Source organism: Cherax quadricarinatus, chromosome 13 (genome assembly GCF_038502225.1).
Source record: "Cherax quadricarinatus isolate ZL_2023a chromosome 13, ASM3850222v1, whole genome shotgun sequence".
In the NCBI taxonomy this organism is placed as follows: domain Eukaryota; kingdom Metazoa; phylum Arthropoda; class Malacostraca; order Decapoda; family Parastacidae; genus Cherax; species Cherax quadricarinatus.
In genome coordinates this window covers 135,499-149,880 of record NC_091304.1, presented here as the reverse complement: position 1 = coordinate 149,880, position 14,382 = coordinate 135,499, and the positions used below count along the sequence as shown (strand labels likewise).

The following is a 14,382-nucleotide window of genomic DNA, read 5'->3' as shown; positions in this document are numbered from 1 at the left end:
TGACATTTTATTGTGGCAATGTTTCACTCTCCAGGAGCTTTATCATGCCATAACGGCTTCACAAAGCTCTTGGAGAGCGAAACATTGCCACAGTAAAATGTCACATTAGTTGCACTTGTGTCCTTTTTACCTAACATGTTGTTGTTAATTCTACCAACATTATTAGAGCCTGCATTATACTATGTAATGAGCCACTCACTTCATTAATAGTAGTTTTTCTAGGGTTTAAGGTAAACTTAACATTCTAAACAAGAGATGCTGTAAATCTTCGATGTGACTAGAACTAATTTTTTTTTTTCAAAGCAGTCGCTTAATGAAGGGTTGACTAAATTATACACCAATTATAAATGAAGTTAATTTTCTGATTAACATCTTGCTGGACTAAATTTTGCAGAAAAAATTTCTTAAAAAAAGTTAATTACATATGGTTAGCATAATATCAGACTAACTAAGATTAAAACTTTTACAGCATAAATTTAAATTAAAATAATTTATTTAGATACAGTACTTTGATTCAAATACTTTCAGAGCCATTTATATTTTGATTTTGAATCTTTACTTATACAGCCTTTCCTCACTTAGCGACGTACCTGTTTACCGACAACTCGGACTTATGACGGACTCTCTGACCAGTATGCATACCTAAATAATGTATAATTGAGCTGATTTCCTCTATTCTGTTTATTACAATGTACAGTACACTACTGTATAAACATTTAAAAATATACTAAAAATGTTATAATTGGTGCAAAGGTAACATTAAAACAATATCAAAGATGGTTGACATAAACCCACTACCATTATAATACATATGCTCCTTGCTTAACGACAAATTCATTTACCAATGTAGTCTTAGGAACGGAACTTCAACATTAAGTGAGGAGAGGCTGTATAGATAAATAAGCATAATTTTTGTTTATTCCTTACTAAATGTACAATTCTGTAGCTAAGTTCATGTAGCTTCAGTTTTTTTTTAAGTGATATATTTAAAGATAACCCCTTCTCCTGCAAAGAGAAAAACTTTCATTTTTCATTTTAGGTCACCCTGCCTCAGTGGAATCTACTCCCAGTTACAGGCACAACGCTGATTTACCAGTAACAGATCGTCAGGCACCTCTTAGTTCGGATAAAATTGAGACTACTTTTTTGCCAAAAAAGTTTACTTGGGGCTTAGGTGGCATTGTATGTATTGCATGCTCACTTATGTTGTTTACACTGCAGTATTCTTTGTAAGTACAGCAATTCATAAACCTGTTTCACTTCAACTAATATCTAATATAAGTTTCCAGCAGATCATGGTGGATCAGAGGCGTATTGCTGAATTATTATTATGCGACCACTATTAGTTCTGGCCAAAATTGATATACCAGCACCAAGGGTGCCGGAAAATTGGGTCTGTGCCTCTACAGCTATTTTAAAATAAGTGCAGTACTATATCGTTCATGCTTATCTCTCTCTCTCTCTTTTTTTTTCCATAATTTAAAATTAAGACCTTTGTTCTTGTTGCTGATTCCAAAACTTGCCTTGCATCTGGGTTTTCCAGATTCCTTTCTAAATTCATAAGTGGCTACAATGTATCCTCTTCCATCTTCCAATGAAACCATTTTCAAAATGTTTGTCATTAACTGTAGGTCTTTTTTAAACATCTTGAGCATCCATTATATTGCAAACATGCAACACTTTGTATTATATTTTTCTTTAGGTGAGGGCACCATATTACAGCTACATATTTTGGTTAAGCCTTAAAATTATATGGTAAATAACCTCTTTAACCCTTTCACTGTCAGTGCCGTAGTACTACGGCTTGCAAGCCAGTGCTGGTGCAGTAGTACTATGCCAAAATTCTAGCGGTTTCAAATGTAGCGGGAGAAAGCTGGTAGACCTACATGTGAGAGAATGGGTCTGCACAGTCAGTGTGCGCAGTATAAAAAAAATCAGGAAGGCCGCAATGCATTGTGGGAGTGCTAATTCAGTACACCTTGGTCACCATGTCTAGCAGTAAGGAATGTCTCGCTCCCCAGCGAATTGAGATTCTTTCTTTCCCAAGTGATAGTTCTAACACAGATTGAAGTGTCAGTGAAGATGAATCTCATGGTTTTAAGGCATTTGTGACCAAAAGCAATGACCAGGATACCAGAAATAGTGCTGAAAGTCCAGATCTCTGGCCCAGCACCTCTGGTGCTGGGCCATTTCATTTATTTTCACTTGTACCACAGCAAAAGAGGAAACTCATATTTTCCCATGTCTCAAAGAATAAGTAAGTTTATTCAGGTATACACAAATACAGTTACATAGATTATCATACATAGCAGCATATGTGTAGAATACCTAGGATAACCCAAAAAAGTCAGACAAAATGACTTATTTCCATGTGGGTGGTGGGGAAAACAGCATGGTTGGTGGGGAAGGCAGCATGGGTGGTGGGGAAGGCAGTGTGGGTAGTGGGGAAGGCAGCGTGGGTGTTGGGGAAGGCAGCGTGGACTTGTGTAAACAGGTTTTGTAAACAATATAATGATAACAATGTTTGTGCAGTTATTGTGTTGCATACAATGAGTGGATATACGTATATACATTATGCATTATATTGGTATCACAGGCCACAGAAGTACTTGAAAAAATAAAATATTAGAAAAGAAAAGAAAAAATAGAATAAAAGTAAAAACAATATTACCGAGTGAGCAGCAGTCGCCGATGTTGCCATAAGCGGTTCACTTTCTGTCAACTTCACTCCTTTATATCTCGGTAAGTACTGATTGCAAAAATTTTATTTCTTTTAAAAGAATCAGAAAAATATTCTTAACATTTTGGTAAGAATTTTTTTTTTTTCGAATATTTTTCGACACTGAGAGCAAGTTTGTGAGCAAGGGTCTCGACAGTGAAAGAGTTAAGGTCTCATAATACAGTACTGTACTGTATACAAATATGTACAGTAGACCGTCAATTAAAATGGTTTCCTTAAAAATGTTTTCTCCATCAAACTATTGTCAAATTCAATTTAATTCAATTAAATTCAATTTAAATGGTTCATCTTTTCAGTAGGGAAAAAAATTTCAGTGCCACAAGCTAGATGAATAACTTACTGACTGACCTGATTTTTTGAATGATTAATCTGACTTACTGAATGACTTGACTGATTTACTGACTGGCTTACTGACTTGACTGACTGGGCTGATTTACTGAATGACTTATTTGACTGACTGACCTAACTTGACTGGTTTACTGACCTGACTGACGAATTTGACTGATTTACTGATTGACTTACTGATTTACAGAATGACTTGATTGACATACTAACTGCTTACTACTTGACTGACTGATGGCTTACTGACTTGACTGACTGACTTAACTGATTAATTGAATGACTTGACTAACTGACTTGAATGGGTGACCTACTGAATTGAATGACTGTACTGACTTGACTGACTGACCTACTGACTCACTTAACTAGACTGACTTACTGACTGGACTACCATCTACCTCAGCCAAGATGGGCCTCAGCATGCCTTTCCACTCCCTCCTTCACAATCATCAACAAACACCAGCAACCACAATTTAAGATTAGAAATATTAGTTCTGTTGCATTTTAGCCTTAAGCAACAGAAAAAGCATACATTGTAACAATAACGAACAACAAACTGCATTATTATTTTTATTTTTGTAAGATTTGGAGACCTAAAAAGAAAATGTTTTGCTTTTTTGGGGGTTCTTTGAACGTAACCCTATTTTTCTCATAAATTCTTCAGTTATTTTAAAACAGGTTCGTCTAACATTGCATTTTCAGGAACCTAACTACCATCTTAATCGATGGTCTACTGTATATAGCAAATAATATAGTACCACATATATATAAATGTAATATAATACCTTATATATAATGCAATGCCGAGAGCAAGGGGCTAGTAACACCTTCTCTTGTGTAAACTACTAAATGTATAAAGAAAAATTTTTCTTCTTTTTCAGGTCACTCTGCCTGTGTGGGAGGCAGCCACTGTGTTAAAGAAAAGTATATATATATATATATATATTTTTTTTTTTCTTTCAACGCACCAGCCGTATCCCACCGAGGCGGGGTGGCCCAAAAGGAAAAACAAAAGTTTCTCCTTTTAAATTTAGTAATATATACAAGAGAAGAGGTTACTAGCCCCTTGCTCCCAGCATTTTAGTTGCCTCTTACAACACGCATGGCTTACGGAGGAAGAATTCTGTTCCACTTCCCCATGGAGATAAGAGGAAATAAACAAGAATAAGAACTAGAAAGAAAATAGAAGAAAACCCAGAGGGGTGTGTATATATATGCTTGTACATGTATGTGTTATGTGACCTAAGCGTAAATAGAAGTAGGAAGATGTACCTGAAATCTTGCATGTTCATGAGACAGAAAAAAAGACACCAGCAATCCTACCATCATGTAAAACAATTACAGGCTTTCGTTTTACACTCATTTGGCAGGACGGTAGTACCTCCCTGGGCTGTCTACCAACCTACTACCTAGGATAAATATAACTGTCAGATACAAATTCTGATGTGCGTGCACTTCAGTCAGGGGGGTTATTGAAGGAATGATGGTGAATGCTTTCCTTTTTTTTAGGTTACTTCACCTTGGTGGAAGATGGCAGGTGTGGTAAAAAGATGTTTTTCAATAGAGGCCACTTCCACCATGGCAAGGTGACCCAAAGAAGAAAATGCTTTAATTTTCTTCTTACTTGTTGGGTATTAATTAGAGGGAGAGGAGTAAACAGGACAACTAAAGATATACAAGTCTGGGGTGGATATCAGGTGGAAGGGGTTGGGAGGGAGGGAAGGACATGGGGTAAAAGAAGGTTTTAAGTGCTAGGGGTTTGAACAGCCAACAGAGCAGGTCTCCCAGTTACTGGCCTGATTGACTAGGCTGATGGTGCCAGTCACACACAGACCAACATATGCACCACACCCCTGCTGATCAGGAATTGTCTTGAGAAACTTAGCAAATTTTTCCTTAAAGACAGCCAGAGGCTTGCCTGTAATTTCCCGTTCATGGAAAGGGTGTATTGAAAAGTCTTGTGCCCCTTACACTTATTTTGTATTCTTTAGTGTACTCATAGACCACCTGGTTTTCGTGTGCAAATTTGGGTCCAGGCAGATTGACTAGATTTCTAGTAAGTTCATTTATTTCTTAGTATATCTGTTTGATATGTTTTCCGTTACACTGCTTATTGCCAGGCACATAAAAAGTAAATGTTCGTATACAGCATTATTTTGGATTTAACTGTATTTGTTATTTTGTGAATTATCTTTAAAGCTCCACTAGTTGTTTTAACTTCTTTCAAATACAGTCCACACATCTTCTTTAACTTCTTCCATGTCATATAAATGTTGGCATACAGTACTAAAGATATAAATATTAGAATATTGAATCTAATGCCCTATAGTGGGTGTGTAACCTCAGGGGTCAACTGAAACTGGAAATAAATGAGGGCCTATTTGTTCTGTAAGTCCTGGTTCAAGAAAGTACCAAATTTGGCAATTATTCCCCAAAAATATACTAAGAAATAACTCAATAAGTGCAAGCGACCAAGATTTTTCAACATCTTTTACACAAAAGAGAAATTATCAACAGATTCTTAGCTGTCTTCCAGAGGGAAATCAGCGCTGTATGGCCCTGGTGAGTTTAGCGCTTGGTTTTTATTACAATAATAATCAAGAGGGAACTTGAGAAGTTCCTCAAGTCAGTTCCTGATCAGCCAGGCTGTGGTGCATACATTGTACTGTGCATGGTTAGTACCAACAGCCTGGTAGATGAGGCCATTAACTAGGGAGGGGGGTGGGTAAGGGGGCTTGGTCTGGAACCAGACCACAGTGGCAGTGACCCCCAAAATTGTCTTCAGGTTACCTGATGGAATTTCCTTCAATAATAAAAAAGTTTTAGCTTAGCTAAAGTACTGAAAACAAATTTGCCCTATTAATTTTTGGTCTATAAATTTTTGTTTATTTACCTCTCTGTATTTTTAGTATAGTACTGCAAAGTAAAACAGTAGCTTACTATGACTATACTCTGGTACATTTTTATCTGCCATTCAAACTTACGCTACAGTATATTTGTGCTTTAACTATTTCAGATTTACATTTTTTTCTCTCTTTCTCACCCATCCATCCACATACCCTAATTTTCCTTTGGCCAAGCATGTGTTGTTTATAAAATACAGTCACTTCGACTTATGACTTACAAACTTAAGAATTTCAAGACTTGTTTATACCAAAATTTGTAAATGTTCCATAACATTAACATTTTTAGTGATGAGTTAGTTAACATGCATCGTTCCTGCAGCTCTTTTACTGACAGCTACAAAGCAAAATGCTGTCACTAAGTACGTACATGGTGAAAAAGAATGTGTTTGTACTATATGTAGTTTTGTATTATAAAATTTTAATTAAATTATTTATAAAGTTTGTAAATGCTGTGATAGCATCAACTGTTACTCTTAACAATCCATATTATAGTGCTCTGGTGACTCAAATTGTAAGTCTCATGGATCAAATCGTAACTTGGTAATCAGTGTTTATAATGCTCAGGTAGCTGAATTATAACTCATAATGAACTACAGTAAAATTATTATTGAATTTATTTTTAATGTTTTTGATAATGTAAATGTTTAATACTGTGTTATTTGATGTCTCTTTCTTGATTTATAATAAAAACAATAGAACTGTAGCATAATAGGGGTTAAAATATGGAAAATGGATCCGAGTCTTGAACCCTAGGAACACTGAGGTCCGGAGTTCGAATCTCCTCCGATATGGCTGGAAAACATTAGGGACGTGTTTCCATATGACACCTGCAGTCCATCTTCACCCATGAGTATAAAATGGGTACCTGGGTGTTAATCGACTGGTGTGCGTCGCATCCTGGGACAAAACTGACCTAATTTGCCTGAAATGCTCAGCATAACAAGCGGCTTTCTATATAGTAGTATGTCACTGATGTCAGCTAGACCTGTATACCTTGTACATGTACTTGTAGTAAATAAAGATATTATTATTATTATAATTCTACATATCCTGTGACATAATGAACTTGATATAGTGTACAATTTTGTGTTTTATGGCTCATTTGAAGAACTGAATTAAGTTGAAAGTCTGAATTATGGCTGTATTCACATGTCTTACCATAACTGTCCTTTCTTCACAATTATTGGAAATTCCTTTTCTTCTTATCTTGCCCCTACTATTACCCATGCACATTTTTTCTTATTTCTTTACACCAACTTCTCTTCAGTGCTGTTTTCCCTGCATTTTTGTGCATGTATTTATACATGCCAGAGCCACAGTATTCAACAAAACAAGCCTACCATATATACCTTGGCTTCTAATTATACTACTTTCACACACACAATATAAAAGAGAAAAGTTTGTTTTACAACTTACCCATTCTCCATAAGTTTTATATGTTTTGGCTTGCGACCTCTTCTTTTTGGTTGAGTTTGACCTAGGACTTCGTCAACGGGTCTAGGGGGTGGACCACTGTACTCATCCACAAAACTGTATGGATCACCCTCTCTGCCTGGGGGCCCTTCATGACCAGGGTGACCTTGCATTCCCTGTCCCATGTGACCACCCATTTGACCATATTGACCATACTGGCCATGTTGGTCAGGATATTGACCCATATGATGGCCCATGTGTTGCTGATTCATATGTTGTTGCGGGTGTGGTCTTGGATGGCCTTGGTAGCCTGGGGACATTGGGGCTATGTCACCCATTCCCGGATGGCTTTGGTAACTCTGGTAATGCTGTTGGTGTTGCTGTTGGGTCTGTTGTTGAAGAGGGTAGCCCATGTGAGGTCCATTGTGAGGACCACCAAGTGGTCCGTTAAGTGAGGAGCCATGCATGGATTCCGGGGTCATCGGGTGATTTTGGTGCAGGTGTGAGTAAGGTGCATAAGGGTCTTGCTCCTGCTTAACACCGCCACCCTGCCCCAGGCCAGCATCTAAGGAGTCGCCATCATACCAGTCTTTCACTTCACCCTTCAACTTGCTGCAAGAAACAAATAACTATTAGAATATTAAAAAACAATTAACATGAACTTAATCCATTATTTAAAACCTTGTAAAAAATGTAAATTGTCATTTAATGCCTAAAAAATTAAAACATTTAAAGAAATTAGGTACTGAATTCAAAGGGAACATAACTGCATGCATGAAATCCCAAGTTGAAAAATGCCATAAATTATATATTAACATATTAAAAAAAATAGTCTGCCAAGAACATAAAATAACTCTGTACTGACTTTTTTTTTTATGCCACTGTCTGAAAGATGCATATCCATCCCTTAAATACAAGCATGAAGACACACTATCAATGCCATATCTTAATTTAAAGTGTGAAAATTATAGTAGATATGAAGGTAATGAAATATTAGTCCTGTGTAGTACAACTCTCAACATTTAACAACTTTTTGATCTAATTGAGTTTCAGTACGTCTGATGAAGAGTGAAAGCATCCTAATAAATACATTCGTACTTAAATTTGATTTAATTCTCTGTGATGGGTTTCCACAGAAAATCATAGCCACAAGGGATAGAATTTCTCTTGCTATATTCATATCTCAGAGAAGTAACTTATACGTACATAAAATAATTTTAACAAACATTATTCCAGACTAAACCACAAAATCAACAAATATGTATATGAAACTTTTTTCTGAAACTCATTAATGATTAACATAGTTCAAAGAAAAGCAGCATTATTCTATGCTTTCATTAAGTGTAAAACATAATTCTATACTGTAAAACATCATTCTATACTGTAAAACATCATTCTATACTGTAAAACATCATTCTATACTGTAAAACATCATTCTATACTGTAAAACATCATTCTATACTGTAAAACATCATTCTATACTGTAAAACATCATTCTATACTGTAAAACATCATTCTATGCTGTAAAACATCATTCTATACTGTAAAACATCATTCTATACTGTAAAACATCATTCTATACTGTAAAACATCATTCTATGCTGTAAAACATCATTCTATACTGTAAAACATCATTCTATACTGTAAAACATCATTCTATACTGTAAAACATCATTCTATACTGTAAAACATCATTCTATACTGTAAAACATCATTCTATACTGTAAAACATCATTCTATACTGTAAAACATCATTCTATACTGCATTTGCTACTATTGTGTGTGTTGATCCTTTGTTTTTTTTAAAGGGTTGGAAATTGCATCCTTGCTCAAGGTTGGTGTTGGATGCTTCACTGAGAGTCATCATAAGACACTGACCCACATCACGAAGCACTTTACCGTTTCCCAGTGAGCCCAGCACATACATTAAGGTAAGAAAGAAATGCCTTACTGATGTACATTGATTAACCTGATGCCTTGACCTGTTTGTGCTTCTGTAACTCTGTAACCATTTAAACTAGATGTTAAAGGTTTGATGACATTATCACTATCAGTGTTAATATTATTAGTATTTCAATTCCTATGTGAATTTTTATCTGAATCAATTATATAGTTTTGTAATTCACTACTAGTATAACATGCTTAGCATTATGTTGGCAGCCCAGGCACTAGGCCTATTATATGAATATGTAATCTTTTGGCTGTTACCCAGATGACTCATCTCAAAAAAAAAAAAAACACATCCAATCATTCTTATATATTTTTCTTTTTTCTAGCTAATTATGCTTATTAGCATATTCAATTGTAGGAGCAAGATTTATAGTTTTAATTATTGAAAACATATTATAACACTATGATAAAGATGGCATAATTTCTGTGGAAAGTGTGCTGTTGCTTGTCCTAGCTTGCCAAAACTTCAAGGACTTGGTTGTTTACAAGAATAAGTGACTTACTCATAAATTTATAATGGAAACAATAATCAATGACAACTTTGTCATAACTTGTTGTCTCTTGCACTCAGCCATTAACTCCCTGTGGATCAAAGCTGTGTAATATATGACAAGTCTTGCAAAGACAGTTCTTTATAAAAAAAAAAATTCAGTTATATTATTGGGCTCCTAAGCCAATAATGATGACATTAATACCCTATTAGAACCATTAAATACCAAATTTTTATTCTTGATATTAAGAGCAACATGCATAAAACATGATTTATGGGTGACTAATGTAATTAACATACCTGGGTATACAGCCATTCACAAATCTAGATCTACTAGGATAGGGAGAGGTATTGTAATTAATTATGCTAATGAGCACTTAAAACCGTAAGCATCATTACTGTTTGGATAACAGACCACTACCCCATGTCTCTAATTACTAACATTACCAAAACACTACTAGAAGCTGCTTGCAGTCTTATAATTAGGTTTAATACATTAGAGTAATATACAACAGGTCTTGTATAAATTTTAAGGAAAGAGCAACTTATATACAGTACCATAATAGATAACTACATGCAGTGGTATTATGTGTGCCAGTATCAGGACTATAAGCTTTGTGTATCAGCACTTTATATGAGTGCTGAATGACTTTCCATCTTTATTGAAATGTTCTTCAGTATGTGCATTCTAATGTAGCATACACTGGGTCATTAATAATTAAAAAAAATAATAATTTCTGTAACTTTTTGCATAAGTAGCCAAAAAAAATCTGATACTATAATGCTTTAAAAATTGTAATTTTGTAATTGCTGACAATATAAGTCTTAAAATTTGTTAACTTCTTCAGCAAACTCTTTCAAGGAGGTGCAATGATACCCATCAGGGCTCTTGATCTAAGGAATTAAAAGTACCCTCCCCTTCCTTAGATCAACGATGATTACTTCCCATTCCCCAGGCTCTGATCCCCACAGGTTTAACATTTCCCCGTGAATATAACAGAGCGATTTCCATCCAACTTTGTGTCCAAGATTCTTTATGAAAAAAAAAAAAAAACACTTCACAGTGAAGTCTTTAATGGGAATATTCAGAGAAGTTTAACACAGTAATAATATATAAATTCTGAGACCAGTAAAACTGATTTAACATTAGTTGTAAATATGATTCTTCCTGTTGTCAGTTATTCAATATCCCTTTCATTGCACAGATTTTTGATCGGTTTTGAAGCATTGAAAGTTTTTTCTCACTCTAAAATATGAAAAAAAAAAGGGTATTAGTAAAATTAAGTAAAGCATTCTTTGCAACCATCCCTCCTTGAATGTGCTAATGCAGTAGAATGTACTGATATGGGAAAATGTGGGCAAACACTGTACAAGCAAAATATATTACAAGGACTAAAAATAAAGAAGATTAAAATTAACAGAGTTACGAAATATGAAAACTTGAACGTTATTAAGAGTTTTAAAATAATACTGCATATCTTTTTAATAAGTTACAGTACGTCATATAACTGGAATGGTATGTGAATACCAAATAACAATACTGCATAGCATATGCAGTTATTCAGGACATTATGTGAAGCAATCATTCAGTTGTATACATTCAGGAGACATTTAATTAGTGTACATCATAAACTCATAATAGAGTGTTTTTTTTTCACACTATACAATGTTAACAAAAACATTTCAAAACTGCTCTAAAATGAAATTTTATAATGACTGTACTATTTATAGAGACCACTTCATTCATTATGAGTACAAAAGCTGTGATTCCTAGTGAACAATCACAGTGAAACAATACTAATTACACTCAGGCATCCTATTTAGATTACATTGTATTATTACAGATGCCAGTTCAGATGAAGAAATAGTACTAGTTAAATGCAGGTCAAGTACTACATATAAAAGACTAGTGCTGTATAAGAAGAGTGGATGACAGCTGGAAGACCAGAGCTTTTGTAACATGAAGCATCAAGGGTAGACTGAAAGAACTGACAAGAGGGGTACTGTAATAATCTGATGAGGAGAAGTGCAGAACTAACCAGGAAAACAGGAAGTGGTAGGTGCAAAAGAAGTAATAGTGGGCAGGGGGAAAGAGACTTAAAAGATAAAGGAAACCAGTAGCAGGAAAATCAGTAAGGAGACAATATACTCTTTCGTAACGCTGTTGGGAAAGTTTGAAAGACTTTATATTATGTAGTTTCCCTGAAAGCATTAAAGGGTACCAAGAAACAGGATTTATGTAAAAAGCTTCATAAGGCAGTGGGCAAGTAGCATACATGTGGAGAAACATATCTGTAAAGCCAGGCAGGAGATACATTTGCATTTTCCTGACCTGAGAACCTCTAGGTGCATATTCCAGTAGCCGTCTGATTGTGGTTGCTGTTGTGGCGGCGGCGGCGGGGGGGCAGGGGGAGTGGGCCCCTCTGCGGGACTTACACCGCCCCTAGGAGATCAACTCACATTAATAACTAATATTCATACAAAGTGATTATCTTTTACATAAAGCCCATTTCTACATACAGAGCTGCTATCCTGCTTCAGCTCATCTCAGTTCACCCATCTATGGTTTAGTATTATCTCCCCAGGATACAAACTTCAAGACATATTTAATACCCAAGTACAGCACAGTAGAACAACAGCTCTCCACTTATCAGTGGTTGATAATGATCAGGTATCAGGGAAGTTTGATATCATTTAGTATGAACAGTAATCTGGAAAAATTATCAGAAATCCTGAAAATGATCAGTTATTCAGACTTCCTCATACTCATGTAAACAACTAAAACATTTGTAACACTTAATTTACTTTATAAAACTACTGTTAATTTTAAAATTATGTAAGAGGAGACAAAATTACTTTCTAACTTAAGTAAAATAGGCATAACTTAAGCATAATATTAGTTTGCTTTTGATGCTTACAATGCTCCTACATATGCCACATTTCAAAACTATCGGTAATCAGACATTACTTCGTTCCCGGCATTCTGGATTACTGTGTGTATGGTGTTTATTACTAGATGAACAGGATCAGTGAGTGAAGGGACACCTGCCCATGTGTCTTGCCTTAACTGGGGATCAAATACAGGTCCTTTCAGTTGTGAGCCAAGTGCTATGACTGTGCTACAGGTCATGTAAGTACTAACCTAATTTACCTTGAGAAACCCTGTTTGTCTTTACCAAAGTAATTTATAAAAGAAATTAAGTGATAAGATCTTTTCCAAATGTACTGAAAAAAACTACATTAATAATGCATAAGTTAAGTAAAAAAAATGGTTTTACCAAGGTTGTCTCATTAGTTTAATTAATGTGGATTTACATTACATAAACAAATAAGGCACAACATAAGTGTTTATAAAACTGATACGGTAATAGTAATTGCATCTGAAGTAAATACTCAACACATTACACAAGAGTATAATTAACTCAGGACAAATTAACTCAGGACATGAGAATTTATAGGTTATATTAGAGCAAATGCTGCAGTCACTCCTTTTCCCCTAAATAAACCACATTCTTTGTAATTGTCCACCACCTTCACAAAAAATAAACACCAGAATAATAATAAAAAGTGATGCCTAACAGTAATATAATAATGTTGGAATAAATATATTGTAATTAAACATTCAAAAGTCAAACATTGCATATTAACTATTGTCTGGTAGCACAGATACAATGTGAGTCAGTCCATAAATTAGTAAATAATTATTGGAAGTAATTGACTTATTCAATATACTAACATGTTTTGGAAAGTAGCTGATTACAGAAATGGAACTGAAATAAACCAAAGAATTTGTTTAAAACTGTTGTTAGGAGTAAAATGATAGATATGTATGTAAGTGTGTGGGTGGGTGTGGAGTGACATCTAAACTGTCATATCTGAGTGCCTTGATTGTGTGAATGATGGTAAAAGTGTTTCTTTCTTTTTTGGGTCACCCTGCCTTGGTGGGAGGCAGCCAACACATTGAAAATAAATAAATAAATAAATAAATATATATATATATATATATATATATATATATATATATATATATATATATATATATATATATATATATATATATATATATATATATATATAGTATATATATATATATATATATATATATATATATATATATATATATATAGTATATATATATATATATATATATATATATATATATATATATATATATATATATATATATATATATATATATATATATATATATATATATATATATATTTAGGTAGTAGGCTGGTAGACAGCAACCACCCAGGGAGGTGCTACCGTCCTGCCAAGTGAGTGTAAAACAGAAGCCTGTAATTGTTTTACATGATGGTAGGATTGCTGGTGTCCTTTTTTTCTGTCTCATAAATATGCAAGATTTCAGGTATGTCTTGCTACTTCTACTTACACTTAGGGCACACTACACATACATGTATAAGCATATACAGTGGACCCCCGCATAACGATGGCATCACATAGCGATTATTTCGCATACCGCTTACTTTAATTGCAAAAATTTTGCCTCACATACCGCTTAAAAACCCGCTTACCGATTT

At 34.6% G+C, this 14,382-nt stretch overlaps 1 protein-coding gene across 1 annotated transcript in view; it reads right to left on the bottom strand.

Moving 5' to 3' along the window:
* Positions 1-14,382, bottom strand: part of LOC128688586 (uncharacterized) — a 140,267-nt gene that overhangs the window by 32,653 nt on the left and 93,232 nt on the right. Inside the window, exons 4-5 of the mRNA XM_070084758.1 lie at positions 12,171-12,281; positions 7,402-8,010 (exon numbers count right to left, since the gene is read on the bottom strand). Coding sequence (XP_069940859.1) covers positions 7,402-8,010; positions 12,171-12,281 — 720 coding nt within the window. The remainder of the gene's footprint in view (positions 1-7,401; positions 8,011-12,170; positions 12,282-14,382) is intronic.